Source organism: Phyllostomus hastatus, unplaced genomic scaffold (assembly GCF_019186645.2).
Source record: "Phyllostomus hastatus isolate PE091 unplaced genomic scaffold, TTU_PhHast_1.1 phas_contig_5, whole genome shotgun sequence".
In the NCBI taxonomy this organism is placed as follows: Eukaryota; Metazoa; Chordata; class Mammalia; order Chiroptera; family Phyllostomidae; genus Phyllostomus; species Phyllostomus hastatus.
In genome coordinates, this window is record NW_025333897.1 from 2,440,378 (window position 1) to 2,464,098 (window position 23,721).

Sequence of the window (23,721 nt, forward strand, 5' to 3'; positions counted from 1 at the left end):
AATGCTTAACTCATAATACCTCTTAAGGATTCTGTGAAACCACTCCCACAAGCTATTAAGTATTACGTCGTTTATTTAAATGTCTGTTCTGCAGGCAGGAGATCATGATGGTTGGACCAGGGTGGGCTGTGGGGAGGAGAGGAGAGGTGTGGAGGGCAGTCCGGAAGGGTGCACTGACAGCCCACGAAACTGACTGACAGGTGGGGCTGGAGGAAGGAGACATCAAGGAAGAGGCCAGGCCCAGAGCTCTGCCCTGGCTAGAGGGTTACGGCAAGTTCATCACTGAAAAAACATTACTACTACTGCTACTAACAGAAACTATACCGAGTACTTACTGTTTACTCAGGACTGGGCTAAGCATTTTACCAATATTAATTCATCTAAGCTTCACAACAATGCTATGAAGTAGGTTCTATTGTATCCCCTTTTCTCAGATGAGGAAACTGAGGCACAGAGAGGTAAAGCCACATGTCCACGGTGACATACTGAAAATCAAACCCTTATGTTCAGTCTTTTGAACATGACTCCAATCCCCTCCTAAAGAGAGACATGCTTGGAGGGAAGGCGGGGAGTTCAGGTTGGGGTAAGCGGAGTAGGAGTAGCCTGCAATAAAAGAGGCATCCAACAAACCGTCTGGATAAGATCACAGGCTTTGGAATCGCACTGCTTGGGTTCAGATCAGCTGTGTGACTTGCACAGATTGCTGAACTTGTCTGGGCCTCACTTTTCTCATCTGTAAGTTGGGGGTAATAATATCCTTTCCTTCAGGGCTGCAGTGAGGACTGCCTGAAACTGAGAGTTTGCTTGGAGAGAGTCCTTTGCCTCCTCTCTGTTTCAGTTTCCCTCTCTGTTAACAAGGTTCACAACTTCCAGCTCTGCTTCCCACCTCCCTGACTCCTAAGGGAGTCTGCGTCATTGGGAACCCCCCGCAGGGCAGGCACTACCTGGACAGTGTCCACTGGGCAGGGCACAAAATCGGTGTGTGAGAGGCAGCGGCTTGGGCCCACCAGGTGGGGCCCCCGGGGCCCCTCCCGCCGGTACTCCTTGATGGGTCCCAGATGGAGTCGCTCTCGGGGCAGCACAGCCTCATGGCATGGGGCATAGCCAGGTGGGGGGAGGAACTTGAATTCCCCATGTCGGCCACCAAGAAGGAACCGCACCCTGGATGAGAGAGCAAGGTCAGGGTGGACCAGTTTGCAGGGGAGAGTCTATGCTCACTGTGGGTAAGGGAGCAACCCTGAGATTGATGGAAGTTCCTGAGGAGACCCAAGGTCACCTGAGGCCAGGTCTGGGGACTGGTACGGGGGCAGTCATAGGATAACGAAGGTCATTTAGGGGCCAGAAAGGATATTCTAAGGTCGAAAAGAATGTCTGAGGTCAATGGGAATCATTGGAAAGTCTAAGAAGGAAAGTGTGGGGTCCTTGGAGAGTTAATGTAAGGTCATAGGAAGGTCCTTTGGAGGAGCTGGGTCAACAGAGCATTTGGGCATATTGGAAGGCTTTGGGGAGACCAAGAAAGTCATTTAGGAGTCACTGAGGGTCTGATGTAACCATGAGATAACTATAATTGCCACTGAATAGTGACTGGGACGTCCTTCACAGGGTTTGGGGGTGACTGGGAAAAGACTGATTTATTTTAGGGATTAAATTTATTATTTTTTAAAAGATTTTTATTTATTTATTTTTAGACAGAGGGGAAGGGAAGAAGAAAGAAAGGGAGAGAAACATCAGTGTGTGGTTGCCTCTCGAGTGCCCCCTACTGGGGACCTGGCCCACAACCCAGGAGTGTGCCCTGATTGGGAATCAAACCAGTGACCCTTTGGTTTGCAGGCTAGCACTCAGTCCACTGAGCCACACCAGCCAGGGCAAGACTGAGCTATTGAGAGGTCTTTAAAATGTCTGGGGTCACAGAGGGGTCAGTGGGAGATTATAGAGCAATTAGATCACTGAAAGATGCTGGAGTCACTGAGATGTTTTTAAAAGCATGGAATCATTAGAAGAATCCAAGATCATGAGGGGATATTGGGAAGTTTGGGGGTCATTAGAAGATCCCTGTCATATTCTGGAGTCATTTGAAGGTCACTGGAGCAGCACAGAGTCATTGGGACAATCTGAGGTAATTTAAGAAGTCAAGAGAAGAGTCTGCAGTTTTTAGTAGGGTCACTGTGAAATTTTGAGGACACTTGGAGGCCACTGGAAGAACATAATGTTGGGAAGAAGCTGAGGTCACTCATCAGGAGGACACAGAAAGTGTCTGGGGTCATGTAGAGGTCACATAGGGGTCTGACCAGTCAGTGCTAAGCAGGGGCTGCTGGGTCCTGGCCTCATAGGAGGCTATGGAGTGCTTGGGAAAGCTGTCTCAGGACAGTCCCAGGTCTGGGGACTGGCAAGGGGACAGGAGTAATTCCTTACTTGACACCAGCTGAGAAGCTGACGACAGGGAAGAAGAGTCCATTGAGGTTGAAAGCCTCAAAGACGCCCTGCACAGGGCAGCCATTGATGCGGAAGGAGATGGATGGAACGCTGAGGTCCAGGCAGCAGCTGACCACATCCTCCGCAGCCAGGAGGTGCTGCCCTGGAGAAGTCACGGGCCGTGCCACGTGTCCTGCACCAAGGTCACCAGGGAGGGGTCAGAAGTTAGAGGTCCTATGGGACCAATGCTCTCAAGAGACAAGGGGCAGCTATGAAAGGACCCTATGGGGTTTGGATCCAGGAAACCTAAAGTCACGTGTTCCCACAGAAGGTCCTATAGCTCTGGAACAAGGCCAGAGGTCAAGGCTCCCCTGAGAGCTGCGGGGTCAGAAGTTAAAGTCCTTCTGGAGTTAGGATTCTGGATCCTTTGGAGTCAGATGTCAAAGATCAGAGGTTATAATAATCTGGGCAGTTTGCGGGGATACTCTAGGGGCACAGACCATGCATCCTCTGGGGTCAGAGTTCTGGAGGCTATGCAGAAACATGTTAGGGACAGGATTCTGGAAACCCTAGGGTTAGGGCTTTGATAAATGAGGAGTAAGGGATCAAAAGTTGGCCTGTTTGGGGGTCAGGATCCCAAGAACCCTAAGGTGAGAAGCTTGGAAACTCTGGGATCAGTGGTCAGGGTTGGTCATCCCCTGAAAGGGTTCAGATACCTGTCCAGAGATGCAGCCCATCGAAGCCGTAGGAGTAGAGGTCGTCACCAACCCCGTTGCCGCCCCAGCCCTCGCCGCCCCCAGGGTAGGGGCTGTAGCCCTCAGTGAGGGCCCAGCCCACCCTCAGGTGGGTGGCCTGAGCTGTCAGGAATGGAATCACTTCATCCACCATCACCTCAAAGTACCATTTGCTGTACTGTGTGGAGCCCTCCGCTCGGCCCACAAAGATGTTGGGGCGGATGCTGTAGGAGAAACGGGACAAGAGAGACGGGTGAGGGAGGGTTGGAGAGGAGAGGTTATTGCAGGGGAGGAGGGCAAAGGACAGAAAGACAGACAGACATGTATACATAGGAAAAACAAAGAGGCAGAGGCATGAAGGTAGAGGGTAGGAAACAAAGACAAAGGGAGAAAAAGCAGAGACAGAGACAGACAGAAAGACAGAAAGAAAAGAGAGAGATGGGAGAGACAGGGGGAAGAGATAGAGGAAAAATAGAGAGACAGAAACAGAGAGCGAGAGAAAGGAATAGACTGAGGCAGAAATGGAGCGGGGAGACAAGACAAGAGTGGGGAGCCAGGTGAGCTAGGCCAAGAGCAGATGTCTGTGAGGACTAGGTGTTAGGTCCAGAGTGGGAGATGGAGGGAGGGACAGTTACATGGTGTGGAGTCTGTGAGTCAGGGTGAGGTCAGGCTAGGGTCGGGTGGTAGGGATCAGACCTGGTGACATAGTTGATGAGGTTTGTCTGCAGCAGAAGCTCACGACCAGGGAGCAGGTTCTCGGTAATGAGATCTTGGTTGGAGCGCACGGCCACGCCATTACACACACACAGGGAGCACAGCACATCCAGCACCTGGAGGTCAAGGTCAGAGGTCAGGATGCAAGCACACCAGGCAGGGATCCACTGGGGAGGCCATGGGTGGGGAGCCAGAAGTAAAGAACTGTGTGTCAGGACAGGAGATGGGGATTTTGACTGAGAGGAGGTGGAGAAAGTCGAAGGTCAGGGATAATAAAGAATGATCAAATGTCAAAGAGAAAGATCAGGGACAATATGAGTTGGGATAAAGCATCAGCAATGTAAGAAATGAGAGGTACCCTGGCTGGTGTGGCTCGCTGGACTGAGTGCCAGCCTGCAAACCAAGAGGCTGCAGGTTCAATTCCCAGTCAGGGCACATGCCTGGAGTGTGGCCCAGGTTCCCCAGTTGGGAGCGTGCAAGAGGTAACCAATCGATGTATTTCTTGCACATTGATGTTTCTCTCCCTCTCTTTCTCTCTCCCTTCCTCTATCTCTAAAAAAGTAAATAAATATAATCTTAAAAATAAAAGAAGTGAGAAACTGAAGTAAGAGGTTAGAGGTAAGAGGTCAGGGGAAGAGTGAAAGGATCAGGTCAGCGAGAGAGCAACAGGGCTCAGGATGAGATTTGAGATCAGCAGGAACTGCAAACTAGTGTCTTCAGGAGCCTGGTGGATAATGGGCCTCTGTGAAGTGGTTAGAATAATGCAGCGGGAACTGGTTGGACCTGTGGCAAAGTGGAGAGTGTATATGCACCTCACCAAAGATTATAAAATTGGAAAATTATGGGAAGTTAAAAGGAAATATTTCAGAGATAGACTGAAGCACATCTATAGCCCAGAATTTATTTAAGAACTATGAGTTAGAGACCTTGTGTTAAGGTGGAAGCAGGTGGAAGAGGAGTCGGGTAAGAGATAAGAGGGGGAAGTGAGTAAGGGGAGTGGAGAGTTCTGGGGCAGTAGGGTCAGGTTTCAGAGTTAAGGGGATGAGAAGTTAGGGGTGAGGGCTGACCTTGTGGTTCCTCCCATGCTTGTCTAGGAGGGAGATGATGGACTTGATGTGGTTCTCTTGGATAATGTTCAGGACCTCCGGACTCTCAATCAGGACACAGTACAGCACCTCCAGGATTCCTGCGCGGTTAGCAGAGTGAGAGGTGAGGTGGCTGTGGCCCACCCCTCCCCACAGCCCCGTCCTCTCTGGTGGGCTCTCCTACCAGATGAGGCTTCCAGCCGATCCAGCTTGCTGACCAACCAATCCAAGTTGGTGGAGAAGAGGGCACAGTTGGTACGATTGCCACGGATCAGAGAAGCTGAGGGTGGAGAGATGGGTTAGACCAACAGTACTGGGGACTGGGGGGCTCTGAGGGAAGTCAGGACTAGGCCTCTTTACCCAGGAGTTCATAGAGCAGGTTTACAATCTCTTTCCAGGACTCGGCTGCCTCCTCTCCAGCAAATTCAGCAAAGTGAGCAGCGGTGGTGTAGACATTTAGGCGGTCAATGCAATTCAGGACCAGGGAGAGCATCCCCTGAGGGGAAAAAATGGGGTGACCACAGGAGTTCCAGGCCCTCCCTTCCTTGCCTTCCTTGAATTTCCTAATTCACATTCCTTCAACAACTAGTGACTGAGTTTCCAGACCTAAACCAGCACCATTAGCTCCATGTCCCTCTCCACTCCCATCACCCTTCTCTTCTTGGCTCGGCAGATCAGTCCTCCTCCTCTGTGCCCCTGTCCCCGACACAATGCAGCCTTATTAACGTCAGGACAGAATCTGTGCTTCTCTTCCCTGCAGTTCTCTTTGCATCCTTTCCACTCCCAAGCACCCCACTCTTGATCCCAGTTGACCCAGTTCACTCTCCGCACCAAACATCAGAGAGAACTTTTTGGTTTCTCCATTTTTTTTTACATTTTAATCTTTTGTCTTTTTTATTGTGAATTATAACAGACATATAGAAATGTGCATAAACTATATACAGTCTATTGTTACTCATAGTTAGGTCCCGAAAAGGCCCCGTGAACACTGAGTTAGCGAATCCTGAACCGTGACTCTCAGGGGCAACACAGGCAGTTCCTCTGAGTGTCTGGTGGCAACAATGTCATCGGTCAGTCGATACCAACTCTTGTTTTATGTGCATTTCTGTAGTGTTGATTCATTGGCATGAAATGCACAGCCAACAGCACTATAACTCATACCTGAACGAAGCTTACCTAACACACACATTTTCTCAGTGAGGCACCTCACAGGTTTCCTGTGCTCAGGAACACTAGACAGGACTTCAACACTACACTTAGGGGGCCATTTTAAACAGCAAAATCAACAAAAAGCACAAAAATGCAAAAAAAATGTGGCACTAAATACGCAACAGAAAGGACACTTATTTACAATAGAAGAGCTGAAAAAAGAAAGCAGAGTGTCGCCTGGTTCAAGCTCACGCTGGCAACATGAGCCAAGTGCGTCAGGCAGCTCAGATTTTCTGCCACCCGCACCTGGCCACCAATGTGCCCTGGTACTGGTTTGGGTGTTACACAAATACATTTCAGTAAGTAGGCAAATTGCAAGTGCAGAATCTGTGAATAATAAAGATCAAATTATGTGATTTACCAAACTAATATCAAGAATACCTATACAGGGGAAAAGGAACCACCTATGGAACCATGAGCCAGGTCATGAAAGACAACAGTGCCAGCCACCCAGTAGTCACCTGGGTGCCCTTCCTGATTGCACAGCCCTGTCCGCTAGGGATAAACTGTCATCCTGACTTTTATGAAAATCCTTTCTTCAATTTTCTAACTGACTTTTGTCTGTATTTGAACTTGAGGTATACAGCAAGTATTCTTTTGTACATGGATTCTTTTCCTCAATATTATAGTTTAAGATTAAAAAAATATTGTTGCATCTGGCTAGAGATTGCTCCTTTTCATTGCTGAGTGTATTCATATCCATTTAACAAACATGGCACTTTTGTGGACCCATTCTAGTGGTGGTGGACATTTGCACTGTACTTCTATGGCAACTGTATGTATATCCTGGGGCCCACAGCACTAGGAAGAAAGGCAGTGCCTTGTGGTTCAGAGCATAACCAGATGGGAGTCACATAGACTGTCTCTGACACTAACTGTTTACGACTTCAGAAGAATTGACCATCCTATGGCTCCCAAAGCCTAAGCCTTCACCATGACCTGGCCCTAGTCACTTCCCCTCCCCCATCTCCACTCACTCTTGCCCTGCTCCAACTGCCCTCGCCTCCTTGTGGCCTGGCTGGGCACTTGCGTTCCCTCTGTCTTCTCTCTCTTTTTAAAAAAGATTTTATTTATTTATTTTCAGAAAGACAGAGGAAGAGAGGGAGAAAGAAAGGGGGAGAAACATCAATGTGTGGTTGCCTCTCTAATGCCCCCTACTGGAGACCTGGCCTGCAACCAGGCATGTGCCCTGACTGGGAATCAAACTAGTGATTTTCTGATTTGCAGGCCAGCACTAAATCCACTGAACCACACCAGCCAGGGCTCCCCCTGTCTTCTACTCATTCCTCCCCTAGGTGCACACACTGCCCCCTCCCTTCATTCAGGTCGCCCTCCCTGAGCATTCTGTGTTAAATTGCAACGCTTCCAGTACTCCCCACTGCTGCCCTGCTTTATTTTTCTCCTTAGCAGTTATCATCTATACCATATAATTTCCTTTTCTTATTGATCACCTATCCCCCACCATGTCAACTCCATAAGGGTAGGAATTTGTGTCTGTTTTGTTGACAGTCATGTTCCCTAGCACATTTGTTGAGCTTCAGTGACTCATCTCTAATATGGAAATTACAATCCCCCATGGGGTTACCAGAGGATGTCATATCCATAGCGCTCTTAATAGGTCATAAGAACTAACTTGAAGGTAATAATAACCACTAATACTTACGTAGCATGTACTATGCACTGGCACTGTTCTAAGCACTTTGCATATACTAACTCCACTCCATAAATAAGTTTTGTTATTGTCACTAGTATCCTTTCTAACCCTAACCCCTACAGATACCACCCCTAAGCCCAGCAGCCTTTTGGCGCTCATCCTCTGACTTCTCTGGTCTTCCGCACTGAGCTTCACCAACGACCGGGCCCCTCCTCCCAAATTAGGGAGCAAGGCGGGCCCCTGTCAAGGCTCCGGTTCCCTCTCACAGGCCCCTCCCTGCTTCGCCAGAGGCCCCGCCCCTCAAGGCTCTGCCAGCCAGTGCAATCCGGCTCCCTGGCAAGGCCCAGCCCAAGGAGTGCCCAGGGCTCGCCGCTCTGCCCGTAGACAGAGGCGCAGGCCCTTCCCGAGCCCCTCCACCGGCGCGGGCCTCTACTTCTCCACCCTCCTCAGTCCCCGCCTCCTGCGACCCACACCGCCCTCCCCCCCACCCCATCCTTGCCCCGGCTCCCCGCGCGGCCTCACCTCCTCCTGGAAGAGGCTCTGGCGGTTGCGCAGGCTGCGCAGCTTGCTCTGCTTCTCCTCATGCTGCAGCTCCTCGGAGGGCGGCTCGAAGTAGCCGATGAGGTCCTGCAGACTCAGGATGACGCCCTCGATGGGCAGCGCTGTGCCAGCCGGGGGCCCCGAGCCCCGCGGCTTCCCGCTGAAACTGTCCAGGCCTCTGTGGGGATCACGCACTTCTCAGCCAGGGGCCGGAGCAGGCTGGCCGCCGGTGAGGTGCTCGCAAGATCCACCCCCTGTTCCCGCAGGATTCCCACAGACACACCTATTTAACGGTGGGGGAGACTGAGACACAGAGCACCAAGGGCATTGACCTGAGGTCACACATGGCCAAGGGCAAAGCTGGAACTAGGACTCATGCCTGTGAAGGCACAGGGGTAGTGGAAGCAGGAGTCAGGGCTGGGGAGATCCAGGGTCAAGGGTCTGGGTGTCAGGGGTATGAAAGGTAGTGATCAGGGATGCCAGGTCAGATTAGGGGTCAAGTATAAAAGTCAAGAGTTGAGAAGTTAGTGGTCATGTGTATGTTAGTAGGGCTATGGCTGTCAGAGGTAGAGATTAATGGGTTCAGGTGCCTGAAGGCCACGGTCCTGGGGGTCAAGGTGTGCCCTGGAACCCGGCAGAGTGGGCAGATTGCTCACTTGATGAACTGGGTGTATAGGCCAGCTGTGCTGTAGATCATGCGGGCAGCCTGGGACTCCTCCTGCTGGCAGCGGGTCAGTGACAGCGCATCATCCATGTGGCCTTCCTGGTGCAGCATGGCCTGGCAGTGGGGTACAGAGAGGTCAGGAGGGGGCCATGCCACTAGCCCCAGACACTAGCCCCAAAGCTGCATTCTATCTCCACCAAATCTCCCTGCCAGGCCCCCCACCGCCTTCTATCCCTCCTCACCTGACTCTGTCTTTCATTCCATGTCTTTCCCCCCTCATCTCTGTCTCTGTCCCTCTTTGTTTCTGTCTGTCCATCTTTGTCTCTGTCTCTCTCCTTATCTATCTCTCATCTCTGTTGCACACTTCTGTCTCATCTTCCCTGCCTCTCTGTCTCTGTCTCTGTCTCTGTCTCTCTCTCTTCTCTTGCCTGTCTTCAGGCCAGACCCTCTCCACTTGTGCCTACTAATGATGCAACATCCCGCCATCGGAATGCTGTAACAGCACCCCAAACTCACCGTGTCTCAGACTGAATGCCTGACACTCTCTGTGAAGAAGGCTATCACAGAGCTGGCTTTCCCCTGAGCTGACCTCCCCAGGGCCCCATCTAGTCCCGGGGCTGTAAATACCACCCTCTGCTTATGTTTCCAATTACCAGCCTTGTTTTTGTTTTTCATTCTTTGCAAACAGGCGCCTCCCTATTCTTCCCACTCATTCACTTTTATAGACTTTGGGGGCAAAACTTTAGATACCTGTCCTCCTGAGCTAACACTTTAAAGATTCTATTTATTTATTTGTTTATTTGTTTGTTTATTTATTTATTTTTAGAGAGAGGGAAAAGGTGGGAGAAAGAGAGGAAGAGAAGCATTGATAAGTGAGAGAAACATTGACTGGTTGCCTCTTGCACACTTCCAAGCAGGTATCTGGCCCACAACATAGGCATGTGCCCTGACTGGGAATCAAATCAGTGACCTTTTGGTTTGCAGGACGATGCCCAACCCACTGAGCTATACCAGTCAGGGACTGAGCTGACACTGGGCTGTCCCCAACTTGGTTAATGGCACTTCCAACCTTTTGGTTGCTTAGGGTAAAAATCATGGCATCATCCCCAACCCCTATCTCTGTTACCCTGATACCCAGTCTGTCAGAAAATCCTGTTGGCTCCCTCCTCAAAACAGAACCAGAATTCACTGTTTCCCCACTCCACAGTCCCACCCTGGTTGTGTCCTCTGTCATCTACCACCTGTACTCCCCCAGCAATCTCTGCCCTGGTCTTTCTACTCCAGCTCTGCCCCTGCACCGACCCCCCTCCCCCGCCCCCGCCACACACACACACACACACACACACACACACACACGCACACACAGTCTATTTCTGAAAGCAGCTAAAGAACCTCATGAATCAGGTCACCTCCCTGGCCTGCTCAAAACACTGTGTCTCCATCTCCTGCAAGGTAAAGGCGTCCCCTCTCTGTGCTCATCTCACCCCTCTGCTTGCCCTGCCCTCATTCTACTCCAGCCAAACTGGATTTTCTTTCTGTTATTGCAATAAACCAGCCTCATTCCAACCTCAGGGCCTCTGTGCATGTTCTTCCCTCTGTCAAAAGTAGCTTCCCACTCTTCAGTTAAAACTACGTACTTCGTTAAAGGAGGTTTATTTCTTAGCACTGGGAGGGTAGGGAACAGGTCTGTACAGCTGGACTGTTTTCCCACAAACACATCCAAAACAACCTGGTACTCACTAAGTTCTTGAACGTTCCTCTCAGTCTGCTTGTCACACTCTGCCTTTTCCATCTCTCTCTCCCTATCTCTCCCTTTCTCTCTTTTTCTTTCTCCATATTTTTCATCTCTGATTTTCCCTGTCCTGTATTTCTCCCTCTCTTCTTTTCATATATACTAACAATACATATTCCTCTTTCTTGTTTCCCATCCTTCTCAACCTCAGTTTCTCTCTCAGCCTGTGAATTTCTCTTGGTCCCATCTCAAACTGCTGAAGTCTCAAGCACAAACACTGCACAGTCCCCTTGTAGGCGCCCACCTTCTTCTTGAGCACGCCAAGCCGCAGGGCCTTGGGGTCTGGGGCAGCATAGGTGATCCACAGGCCTGAGGCCACGTGCTGCACAAAGCACAGCGACTCCCCATACTTGATCTCAGGGGGGCCCATGCCTTCCACATCCCGCTTGGGGGCCACATCCAGCTTCTCCTGCAGGGGCAGGAGCAGTGCCTTTTCATAGCAGTAAAAGCAGGAAGCTTTTCTGCTATGCAGTTAATGGGGGAACCCCAATGAGAGACAGCAGACTTGGGGTTGAGGCAGGATTTGGGGCTCCAGGGGAGAGAGGGCACCCTGACCCCACCGACCTTGGAGATGCGGAAGCAGAAGGAGGTAGCCTTGGTGTGGGCCTTGCTGGCGTCAACCATCACCAGACCCTGGTCCTCAGTGAGCGCCAGGTACCGCCCCGTGGTGACGTGGCGGATGCGAAGTGGCTGGCCCCAGCGCAGGTGGCTCCCACTCCAGCTGTGGAGGGTGAGAGCAAAGGGGTCAGAGGGCCCTCCCAGTCCTCCCAGAGATACCATGGTTTTAGTCCAGACCTCCTCAAACCACAAGCCGTCTTCCAGGGTGCCCCAAACCTGCCTCACCTCTTTCTTCAGACCCTCAGTCCTCACTCAGGACCCTTAATCTTCTCTCAGGGCCCCACAGCTTCCTCTGGGCTCCCCGGGTGTCTCTAGTGCCTCAGTTTTCCCAGACCCATCATTTTATCCCTTTCCACTCCCCACATTTCCACTCAGGACCCCCTAATCTCTCCCTCAGGAACCCCCCCACCATTCCCAAAGACCTCCTTTTCCCCCAGTAATTTAGGACCCTGAGGGCCTCATGGCTTTCTTGGGCTCCCCAGATTTTCCTTCAACCACCCCCCACAGTCTCTTCCTCAGTTCTTTCTTCAAGACCCTCTCTTCCCTCCTAGACCCCCAGTCCCTAGCCCCTCCCCCAGCTCAACCCTAGTTCCCCCACCTGATTCTCAGAGGCTCCAGTCTCCAGAGGGAGCGGGCGTGGGTGCACACAGCTCCCCCCTCATAGTGTACAAGTCTGGGGACACAGGAGAGAGTGAGGTCAGGGGTTTAGTCTCAGAATCTGATCCCTAATCCATCCACAGGACCCCAGCCCCCCAACCAACTTGTGCCCCCCCCCACCCTGAGACTCCTCACCCCCTTGTCCCCTACTCGGACCTGCGCTGGTCATCACTGTCGGCAGGGGAAATGGTGAGGCACTCATCCATGTGTCCATGAAAGAGGCGGAGGACATGGCCCCCCGTCACATAGCCTGGAGAAGAGCAAAGAAAAGTGATCCCTGTGGTGCTGGAGCGCCAGGAAAGCCCAGCAGCCACAGTGGAGGCCAGGGGCCCCCTGTGGGAGGCTAGGGGCTGGACTGGGGGGCTGCAGTTAGAGATCTGGGTTTCCAGGCATGAAGCATAGTCTGAGAGTGAGGCTAAGTCTGAGGCCTGAAGTGGGGTGTGAGACTTTGGGTCTGAGGTTGGGGATCTAAGTTTGGGGGTCTGGGTGTGCAGAGCTGAGGCTGAGGGTTCGTGGGTCTGAACTGGACATTTGAGGTTGGAGTTGGAGGTTTGGGTCTGCATCGCGTTCCCTGATACAGAGGTCCGAGTTCCAGGGCTGGACTTGGGATTTGGAGGCAGAAGTGCAGTGGTGGGCTCTGAAACTGGGGTCTGCATTTTGAGTGTGATTCTGAAGGTCTGAGGCAGGCAACTGAGATTTGGGGTCTGAGGGTTGCAGCTTGGAAGTTTGACTTTGGTGTCTGAGTTTGAAGAGCTCTGAGCTTTGCTATTGGAAGTTGGTGGGTCTGAGGTTCAGGCCTGAGTTTTGGGATCTGTGCTTTGAGTCTCAGCTTGGGTCTGGCTGAGGGCTCTGAGGTTTGGGGTGTGAGTCAAAGTTCAGGGCCATGCCTTGCGGTCTTAGCTTGGGGGTCTGAATGTGAGAGATGATTTTGGAGATTTGAGGTTAAAAGTGGAGGTCTGAGGTTGGCTGGCTGAGGCTTGGAGTCTGAATTACGGAGTTTAGTTTGAAGATCAGTGTTTGAATGTGGAGGTCTGGGTTTGGGGGCTGTCACTGTCTGTGCTTGGTGTCTGAGGCTTAAGGTCAAGTCTAAGCTCCGAATGTGATGCTGTAAGCTTGGGTTTGAGTTTAGGGGTCTGGTGTCCAGGGCCTGAGTTTGGTATTTGAGCTTTGGGGACCAATACATTGGGGTCTGAACTTGGGAGTCTGATACTGAGTTCGGGATTTGGGGTCAGGTGGAGATTTCAGTGGGAGGGTCACAGTTCGGGGTCCGAGGGGCAATGTGGGAAGTCTGCGTTAGGAGTCTCAGTTTAGGGGCTGGAGTTATGGGGCCCTTACCTTCTTCACAGCCGGAGGAGATGGGGTTCATGTTCCACAGTGTCTGCATGAAGGAGGCATCAACCTGGAGCTCCCCGCTGGCTGTTGACAGGTGCTGGGGGCAACCAGGAGGTGGTGGTCAGAGACAATGGCAGTGGGGAAAATAGTTCCAGAGGCAGAGGCCAAAAACCAGGGGTGGAAGCCGGGAAACCAACAGATAGGAGACAGAAAATTAAAGGTCATAGGTCAGCAAACCAGGATGGAGTCAGGAGATGGAGCATCAGAGACCAGTAATTGGATGTCAAAGTTCAGGAAATTGGAAATTGGGAGTCAGGACACTGGGGCCAGGGACCAGGCTAATGGGTGACGGAGACGGGGCGGACCCCCTGTGCCTCCAGCCCTGGGGGCAGTAGCAGCCGTGACAGAGGGGAATTGCTCACCAGGTAGCGCTCAGAGGAGACACTAACGAGAATGAGGTCATCCCCGACGCGGACCTTTTCTCCTTCGGACCTCTGCTTGGAGGCTGGGTGCATCGTCCACCAGCAGGCCTCTCCTACAGGGTGGGGCTCTCAGGACGATGGCTACCCAGAATTCACCTCCCAAGGCCTTCGCTTCCTGAGCCCCCCATGCCTCTGCCCACTCCTACTGTCCCTACCAACTCTGCTTCATGGTCCCCTATTCTTGCCCTCAGACCCTCTGCCTACAGCTCCCCTGTGCTTGCCCAAGTATCCCCATCCAGATGTGTCCACTCGCACCCCAGAGCATCCCGACGCCCACCCTTGTGGTTCTGCAGACCGCCCCATCACGCCCTGCCGTCCAGCTCCTGCACCTGTTGCGTCCTCCTGCAGTCCCACGTCGAAGGCCAGCTTGTCAGTCATGGAGCGGGAGGTGGTGAGGCAGCTCAGGTACTAGGGTCATAGGGGGCGGTCAGCCTCTTCCTGGCAGGCACTGCCCTCCCTGCTCCCTGCCCCGACCTGTGCCCTTTCGGTGACGCACTCACCATGCCGCTATGTGCATGCCGGAGCAGGATGGCATGGCCGTACAGGAGTGTCCGATGTCCCCCGCCCTGGGATGACTGTGAGGGGTGGGCACAGAGTGAGAACAGATCCCCAATACGTCCATCTGGCCTATCCCAGCTGGGAATTTGACCCCCATAAAATACCATGCTCGGGTCTGGTTGCAAGGAGGCCTCAGCTTAGACTCTCGATGGAGTCTCTGCCTCAGTTTCTGAGAAGCCTGTGGGTGGGGTGTTTTATATTCCCAAAGCCCACTCTGTCCTCCCTGACTCCTTCCTCTACCTTGTTCACTAGGCCCCAAAGTCACTCAGGGAGGCTGGACCCCTCCCCGAGGTACAAGGACACTCAGGGAAGCCCCAGTATCTCATGTTCCGTGGACCTCGGCCTCTCCTGCTCTAACCTGTCACATTAGGGCTGAGCTGCAGCTGGTATGTACTGGAGCAGTCCTATTGGCTGTCAGAGATTCTAACATCACTTGTGGAGACCTGCCCTGTGCTGCCACATACACCCTCCTGAGGAGCGACACCTGTTTGCTCGACAGCACCAGGCCCCCCATCCCAGCTCCCACATGCCCATGCTCTGAGGGGCCATGTGATAGGGCCAGGTGACCACACGGCAAACTGGGGGGGACTCACACTTGGGATAAGGGAGGTGAGGGGAGAGGTCCCATGCGGAGAAGAGCTGGAATCAAGGTCGGGGAAAGGATGGAAAAGAGGAAGAAGAAGTAGGCGGGGGGGGGGCGGGGGGGAAGGCGGGGGGCGGGACAGGGGCTCAGAAGCCCCTTCCACTTCCTTCCTTCTTTCCTGGCCTGTTCTGGGCTCCATAGCCCTGACAACTGGGGTGGGAAACCCCAGCCCCATGTGCAGGATGTGAGCCCAAGAGGCAGGCCTGGGGTCAGAAGGACAGGTGACACCCAAGGCCAGACCTACCCACTTATCCAAATTGAGGGCCTGCGGGGGCGGGGCAGAGAGAGGAAGAAGAGCAGATGGTAAATGATGCCCGGGTGTCCCCACCCACCCTGCCACCCAGCTGGCCTGGAGTGGGAGCCTCACCTCCACGCCGGCCTCCACCGTGTTGGCCAGCATCTCCTGCAGGGCTCGGACGGACAGGGACTGCTCCAGGACAAAGCAACAGATGGCCAGATCGGGGGGCACATTCTGGATGGGGGGGGTGAGATGTGAGCGGAGGGCCTGAGGGCCCCAAAACCTGGCACACCCCTTGTCCTTAGTCTAAATTCTCACATCCCTTGGAGACCCACACTCAACCCAACCCCCCGAGAAGCCCTGCCCTCTGCCACTCGCTTCAGGCGCCCTGAATCCTCCTCCCCAGTACCACAGAAAGCACCTCTGCCATCCTCCCCTGTCAAGCACCTCAAGAAACGCACCCAAACCTCACAGAAGCTTCCACACTACCCTCCTGCTCAGGCACCCCACACCCCACCTAATCTCAGAAGATACCTCAGCTCCTGCCTCCACCCTCAGACACACTGCACCCAGGAGGCTTCCCCTGGGCCAACACCACCCCAGATCTCTCCAGCCCCAGAGGGAGTCCCACCTCCTGGTGACCAGTGCAGCCCAGTGCCTGCCTCCCAGCTGGGACACTGAACACTGCTTCCAGGTCCCAGGAGGGCAACCTTAACCGCCCTCCTCAGTCTCCCACTTGTCACCTCAGACTCCTAGACACTGTCTCCCTCGGACCCATGGCTTTCTGCCACCTGCAGGCCCCAGCCCCTTCCCCCTCCAGGTACCATTTCCCCTCCCTTTCCCAGCCTTTGCCCCTCATCCCCCAGGTCATCTCCTCTCTCAGACTGAGTTTACCTCACCCTCAGACCCAGGCTCCCTCCACCTCTCAGCCTTCACCCCGCCCACGCAACCCCCTACTGGCATCCTCCTGCCCCTCCAGGCCATCACCCCGGATCCAAGACCCTCTGCCCTCTCAGACACCTGCCTCCAAAGAACCCAGCCCCCTTTGCCTCTCAGTCTCCCCATTTTCTCTCCTATCAGCACCCCCTCTTCAGACTTCCAGACCACTCTTCTTTGGACCCCAGACTCCGTGCCCCTTAAGACCCCCTCTTCCCCAGCCCCCGCCCTCCCTCCTGTGCTAACCTGGGCATTGCTGGTCGGCTCCAGGAAGCAGAGGCGGTTGCCAAAGCCCTCGGCTGCCAGACAGAGCTTAAGCTGCTCCTTCAGCACGGTGGCACTGCACTGTAGGACAACCTCGTCGTCCTGGGGGCAGGACAGAGTGGTCAGGGCTCCTTGGCACCCACCCACATCCCACAGATACTGCAAACCTTGGCCACTCACCCTACACTGTCCCCATGAAAGAGATACCCACCCTTTGCAATTTATCAAGTAAGTGCCTGTGCTGAACACTCCACATTCTTCTAACATCCCCATGGAATAGGAGCCAGTGTCATACCCATTGTAGAAAGGGGAAACTGAGGCTCAAAGAGGGGACATGGTTTGCCCGAGGCCACACTGCTAATAAGAGAAGAAGCTGCAATTTGAACCAACATCTAGCTGACTCCAGAGGCCTCCCAGGTGGAGTCCTCAATGTGAAGCATCAGAGGGTGGAAGGCATGAGCACCTGAAGTTCAATGGCTTTTAAGCTCAGCCTTCTCTAATTTCTCTTCTGTGTATTTTCTTTAAAAAAATTTTTTTGTTTATTTATTTTTAAAAAGATTTTATCTATTTATTCTTAGAGAGAGGGGAAGGGAAAGAGAGGAGAGGAACATCAATGTGTGGTTGCCTCTAGCATGCCCCCTACTGGGGACCTGGCCTGCAACCCAGGCATGTGCCCTGACTGGGAATGGAACCAGCGACCCTTTGGTTCACAGGCCCGCATTCAATCCAGTGAGCCACAACAGCCAGGGCTCTCTTTTGTGTATTTTCTTAATAATAGCTATCGTGCCCTGGCTGATGTGGCTCAGTGGACTGAGCATTGTCCTGCGAACCAAAGGGTCACCAGTTCAATTCCCAGTTAGGGCACGTGCCTGGGTTGCGGGCCAGGTCTCTGGCTGAGGGAGCACAAGAGGCAACAGATCGCACATCGATGTTTCTCTCTTTCTCTTTCTCCCTCCCTTCCACTCTAAAAAGTATATAAATAAATAAAATATTTTTTAAAATAATACTAGCTACTATTTAAGGAGTGCTCTCTAATGACACCAGAATGTGATACCAGAACCAGACTGGGTCCTGGATGGAGGGGAAACGCCACAACGGACGGTGTTGCAGCAACTGGTCGAAGCTGAGTAAGGACAGTGAGTTCGAGAATGCTGTCACCACAATAGTAATTTTCCCAATTTCAGGAACTACTGTGATTTGTGTGAGACTACCCTTGTGTTTTAGGGAGCAGACACTGAAGTATTTAGGGGATAAGGGCATCCTGTTCACGACTTACTCTAAAACAGTTCAGGAAAAATTGTGGACAGGGAGGGAGAGAGAGGGAATGTGCTAGATCTTCACACTTGGGAAAAATGACTAAAGGCCATATGGGACTTCTTTGAACCAACCTTGCAACTTTTCTCTAAGTTTGAAATGATTTCAAGGTTATAAATTTAAATTTTGAGTAAAGTAGAAGCATTTTTTATGTGCTGGGTCCCATTTGAAGAACTTAACATGTATTAACTCACTGAATTCTCACAACAACCCTTGAGGTAAGTGCTATTATGGGAACCTATGGAAACGGAGGCCCAGAGAGGTGAAGTAACTTGCCTGAAGTCACACAGCTGTCATTTGACATAGCTGGTATTCGATCTCAGCTCTGTGGTTGGCTCTGTATGCCACACTCTTAGAACACGAGGCCACCTCTTAATACATGACTACATAGCTCATATCTACATTTATAACTAGTATAAATAAATGTAGATGGGGAGTGCCCACTGTTTTTACCGACAGAGGTCTCAGTCAAAAATGAAGGAGACCACAGCTCTCAACTGCTGAGGAAGGCAGTGAGTGATTATTCCGTCTGGTAGCTGAGGAAACAGATTCAAGGAGCTTAGGCACCCTGCCTGAGGCTGCACAGCCGTTGACCCTTCCAGCATACCACACAAGCAAGTTTCAGTCCTGGGCTTTTTGACCCACACGGGCAATCTCAGTCAGTGTGTCCAGTCTGGGAGAAGGAGGGCGGGAGGGTGGACCTGCTGGCAGGAGGTCCCATGACTCTTCTGTCCCGTAACCCCCAACCATGATGTCCTGGCACTTGTGCATTCATAGAAATCATAGAGCCTGCATTTATTAAGCACTACTGTCTGCAAGGCCTTATGCCCAGGACTTCACCTTCATTTGATAGACAAGTACTGAGCATCTTGTGCTGCCAGGCACTGATCTCAAAGCTGCATATTAAGCAGTGAATAAAACAGACAGAACCCCGTCCTCACAGAGCTGACATCCTGCGGAAGAGACACAGTAAACAGGTAAATAGGTTCATAATTTTAATGTCAGTCTTAAGTGTAATGGAAGAAATTCCCCAGGGTGATGCAAGAGAGCGGCTTCTGGGGTAGGGATGACATCAGTAAGGGGATGAGTGACAGCCTCTCCAAGGAGGTGACATTTTAGCTGAGCCTAACACTGTATCCCAAACCGTAAACCTTATCCAAATAACGAGAAGGAATCAGTCCTGGCCATCTCTGGGGGAAGGAGGGGCAGCCTGTGGCTGGAGGGGCCTGAGGGCATCAAGGAGGAGCCAGGCAGGTAGGACGGCAGGCCTGCAGGAGCGAGGGATATTGGGAACAGGTGAGCTCAGAGAGCTACCTGCACGGACCCCTTGAATCCTGATGGTACATATTTTTTGTCCCCATTGTTAATTTTAGTGTATTTGCTGCCGAAGTGAGCACTATCCCCATTTTTCAGATTAGGAAATTGAAGCTCGGAGAGAAAAAGAAGTATCACTTGGCCAAAGTTAGGAAGCTGGTAAATGACAAAGCAAGGATGTGAACCAGAGACAGGGGGCCTCATCACTACACCCATGATCCTCTAACTCTCTGTGTGAAGGGGCGTGGCCTGGTTAAAATGCAGCTTCATGCTGCCCCAGTCCCGGCCACCCTGCCCACCCCCCACCCCCCACCCCCCCACCCCCACACCACCCGCACCCCCAATTATAAGAGCCTGATTCAGTGGCTCTGCCTGAGCAGAGAGTCTGGACAATTAACTAGCCCCCAGGAGGTTCTGAGAGGGACCATGATTTGAGAAACCCCAGCTAGGGCAGGGCTAGAGACCGCCACCCATCAAAGGGAAATGAAATGAGTTTGGGGTCCATGCCACCATGCTTAAAAAGGAAAACAAGCAGGGAAATAGGTAGAGCAAGGACAGAAAATACCAACATGCCCATCATGTTCTAAGAGCTACTTACACTTTATGAGACTTGTTTCAGTTAAAAGTAGGTGTGTACATGTCTGTGTGTGTGTGCACGTGTGTGTTGATGCATCTGGTTTGTCTGTGCTGCCGTGAATTGGAGGCAGCGTAATGTCCATCAGCAGGTGAGCTGAAGAGGAAACTGTCAAACTCGAACAATGATGTACTGCTCAGCACCAAAGCAAACTTTGATACATGCTGCGTACATGTATATCGCAAATATTGCCCTGAGCAAAAGCTGCAAGACCAATGAGCATGTATTACACATGAAACACTAGAGTGACTATGGGAACCTACAGTGACAGAAAGCAGGTGGACAGGGTGATGACTGCAAAGAGCAACAAGGAACCTCCTGGGCTAAAGGAACCATTCTGCCTTAATTGTGATGGTGGTCACACAACTGAGGACAGTGCCTCAAACCCACTGAACTGTAGCAACTGAAATGTATGCAACTATTGCATGTCAATCATACCCCAATGAAGTTGGTTTTTAAGTAATATATATGTGGCCCTGGCCTGTGTGGCTCAGTTGGTTGGAATGCCATCCTATTAACCAAAAGATCACTGGTTCAATTTCTGGTCAGGGCGCACGCCTGGGCTTTGGGTTTGTCCCCAAGTAAGGGCGCATATGAGGCCCTTACTATCAGTGTTTCTCTCTAAAATCAATAAGCATGTCCTTGGCTGAAGATAACAAATAATAATAATGCAGGTGTGTAGGTGCATGTACCAGGTTACAATATAAAAATATATTTCTTACTGGTGGAATTAGGTCTAAAAAATTTAGAGGAAATCACTACACATTTGAAATGCTTTTACAAGCTGCTTTGGCACAGAAGCCATTGTCCTCACAAGCCCTGGTGGAGGTGAACTGACAGTCACTGTGCTGTGGCCTGGTGTGCGCCGTTACACGGGTCACCTGAGCACAGTCAGGGGTTTGTTTGGTTATTAATGATTGTTGGCACATCCTGTGCAATATATTTCAATTGAATTATGGTACCAGATAAAATTACAGATGGGAATGAAGCTTGTGTATCATCCATGATCGTGTGTGATCAATAAACTGTTTAATACCCTCTTTAAAAAAAACAAAATAAACAAACAGAAAAAAAACCACCACACAGCCTCAGTAAAGTTCAAGTAAACACACCCAGTCTGTGACCAAGAGATGCCAGGGCCAGACTTCTAGAACCCAACAATGCCTACCTTGGCAAATCTAAGCCTAGTTTTCCTCTTGTGAAAGCAGGAGGGCTGAGCCCCCAGGGCATCTAGAGATGACACTTCCTGGCCTTGACCTTGGGCAAGTGATGCCACTCATGTTTCCCTCAAATCTCTCAGAGAGATAAAGATAGGGCGCTACCTCAGAAGATAGGGCAGTGAGGATATAATTAGACGTCTCAGAAGGCCGAGGCTCTGGGCACAGGGCCTGACACAGAGTGGCTCAGGGGCTGATGGCCATAGCCACGGTCTTATTAGGGCCTGAGAGGAAAGGAGGGCCCAGCCCTTGGTGTCTGCTAACAGGTTGGAGCTGCAGCAAGAGTCCAGGCTAAAGCCAGGCCTCCTCCTGCGGCTGAATGTTCAGCTGTCCCTATCCTTCACTACCAGGCCCAGCTGTTTGTTCCTCCCTCCCAGGAAACCAGACCATATAACCAGGGTCCTATTCTGGGGCCGGAAAGCTATGTCAGCATTTCCCAGGGCCCACGGGGGTGGGGAGGGGCTGGTGCAGGGTCAGCAGACCTGGCCCAAGAGAGAGAACATCTCCTTCTAATACTCACACCCCACATACAGCTGAGCCTCTGGGAGGGAAAAGTGAGAAGGACTCTGAGACGGGCATCTCCTCCCCCCATCCTCTCCCTGTCCCCTGCCCAGCCCCAGAAGAACTGACTATTCTGGGAGAGACACCTGTTGTTCCAATTCCCATCCCTGCCCCCAGCCACGGATCAGAGAGATGTGGGGACAGAGCTAGAGACGCAGAGCCAAAGGCAGAGGGCCTGAAGCCAAAAAACAAAGACAGAGACAGAGACAGGGAGACAGAGACGCAGAGACAACCCCAAGAGACTTATTGGTAAAGGCACCATGGAGAGACTATTAACGGCCACATTTGACCTTCCTCCCCAAAACCAAGGTGAGAAAGGAAGAAGATCCAGAACCTGAGGGACCCCCCGAGACCCTTAACGGTCAGGAGTTCAAAGGACTTGGGTCTTCCAGCCCACCTCAGCCCCCTTCCCAAGAATTTATATAGGTCAGAGTCTGGAGCAAGAAGAGAATTAGGGCTGGGGTGGAGGGGAGGAGGGATGGCTAAATTTGGCTCAGGAATTAGAACCACCTTCCCCAAGTGCCTGCTTCCAGGGTGGTGGAGGGGGTGCTCCCTCAGCAGCACCCTTCCCCAGACAAACTGCTAATATCAGAAAAGTTCCCAAGTCTGCAAATTCCCTGTGATGAAAAAAGGTGGGGGCGGGGAGACAAAGAGAGACAAAAACTGAGAAAGACAGAGTGACAGTCACCCAGAGGGACAAAGGAAGAAACCTTGAGTCTCAGAGACCACCAGCAATCAGGACAGAAACATCCGGAGACAGAGAGAACTCAGAAGAGCCCGAAAGGTAGCCCCAGAGACCCCTGACACAGAGTACGCACCGTCCGCAGAAACTGAACCTCATCCTCACCCTCTCCTCCGTCACCCATGATATCCGCGCCTGAGGGGAATAGCAGGAGAGGGACTCAGGCTCGAGGGGGCGGGCTGGGGATGGCTGGGATCCGAGACCTCTGGGGTTGCCAGAGGTACCCGCAAGGCAGATGGAACTGCGAGGAGGATCCGCGTGCTGGACAGAGCTGGGAGGAGATCCCCACCCCTGGGTTCCCATTGGGCCAGGGCGCCTCTGGCCACGCCCCTTTGCTGGAGTCCCACCCACAAACCCCAAACCGTGGCCAGAGGAAACTGTTGATTGGGGAGCGGCGCAAAGGCAGTGTGGGGGTGTCCTACCCGCAGCTGCATTCGGCCCAGGATGGCTGTGAATGTGGTGGCCCACCACAAAATCGTAAAGTTAAATTAGAATTTTTTTTGCTCATCAGGTTTTGTATTTGTGTATTTAATGTATGATCCAAGACAACTCTTCTTCCAGTGTGGCCCAGAGACGCCAAAAGGTTGGACACCCTTGGAAGGTGGCTGCCCACTCCCCGCATTCTAGGTAAGGAAGGGGCCATCATTCTCCCATTTCACAGAAGGCAAACTGAGTCCGAATGGGGAGCCCCTGCTTGATGTCATACAACAGTCAGAATGTGCACTAGGTCTCTGGACTTTAAAAAGCAGCATACAGCCCAAGCTGGTGTGTCTCAGTGGATTGTGTGCCCAACCAAAAGGTTGCCGGTTCAATTCCCAGTCAGGGCACATGCCTGGGTTGCAGGCCAGGTCTCCAGTAAAGGGTGTATGAAAGGCAACCACACATTGATGTTTCTCTCCCTCTCTCCCTCCCTTCCCCTCTCTCTAAAAAATAAATACAATCTTAAAAAAAATAAAAAGCAGCATACAGTGATTAAAAGCAAGGACTCTGAGCCAGAGAGTCTGGATTTGAGCTCCACCCTTGCCACTCCCTGTGTGACCTTGGATAAATCACTTTGTCTCCCCATGCCTCAGATTCCCCAGCTGGTGAAAAGGATATTAATAGTACCTACCTCACAGGGCTGCTGTTGCTGCAAGGATTAAATGAGATCATTTATTTACAGCACTTAAAACAAAACCAATGCATAGTAAATGTTATGTAAGTGTTGCTATTATTATTATTATTAAAACTGATGAGGCAGGAACCATAGCCATGGCAGAGGGCTTTTGTGTGCATGTTTCATTTCAGGCCTGAGCTAATCACTTTTTACTGTGTCTCTGTCAGTTCTCACAACAGCCCTGCTGTTATTCACAAGGTTTAGAGGAGGCAATAAAAGTGTGTGGTTTTAAGGTCACAACCAGAACCAGT

At 51.9% G+C, this 23,721-nt stretch overlaps 1 protein-coding gene across 4 annotated transcripts in view; it reads right to left on the reverse strand.

Moving 5' to 3' along the window:
* The window catches only part of RYR1 (ryanodine receptor 1), a 114,345-nt gene extending 91,800 nt beyond the window's left edge, over positions 1-22,545 (reverse strand). For all 4 annotated transcript variants that reach the window (XM_045846699.1, XM_045846697.1, XM_045846698.1 and 1 more), the window contains exons 1-20: positions 22,391-22,545; positions 16,515-16,634; positions 15,462-15,566; positions 14,394-14,468; positions 14,223-14,301; positions 13,834-13,946; positions 13,415-13,508; positions 12,236-12,329; positions 12,021-12,095; positions 11,369-11,525; positions 11,049-11,213; positions 9,005-9,126; positions 8,331-8,526; positions 5,306-5,441; positions 5,130-5,225; positions 4,928-5,046; positions 3,843-3,976; positions 3,129-3,370; positions 2,413-2,605; positions 945-1,161 (exon numbers count right to left, since the gene is read on the reverse strand). In XM_045846699.1, coding sequence (XP_045702655.1) covers positions 945-1,161; positions 2,413-2,605; positions 3,129-3,370; positions 3,843-3,976; positions 4,928-5,046; positions 5,130-5,225; positions 5,306-5,441; positions 8,331-8,526; positions 9,005-9,126; positions 11,049-11,213; positions 11,369-11,525; positions 12,021-12,095; positions 12,236-12,329; positions 13,415-13,508; positions 13,834-13,946; positions 14,223-14,301; positions 14,394-14,468; positions 15,462-15,566; positions 16,515-16,634; positions 22,391-22,438 — 2,580 coding nt within the window. In that variant the 5' untranslated portion in view covers positions 22,439-22,545. The remainder of the gene's footprint in view (positions 1-944; positions 1,162-2,412; positions 2,606-3,128; positions 3,371-3,842; positions 3,977-4,927; positions 5,047-5,129; positions 5,226-5,305; positions 5,442-8,330; positions 8,527-9,004; positions 9,127-11,048; positions 11,214-11,368; positions 11,526-12,020; positions 12,096-12,235; positions 12,330-13,414; positions 13,509-13,833; positions 13,947-14,222; positions 14,302-14,393; positions 14,469-15,461; positions 15,567-16,514; positions 16,635-22,390) is intronic.
* Between the last annotated feature and the right edge of the window lie 1,176 nt (positions 22,546-23,721).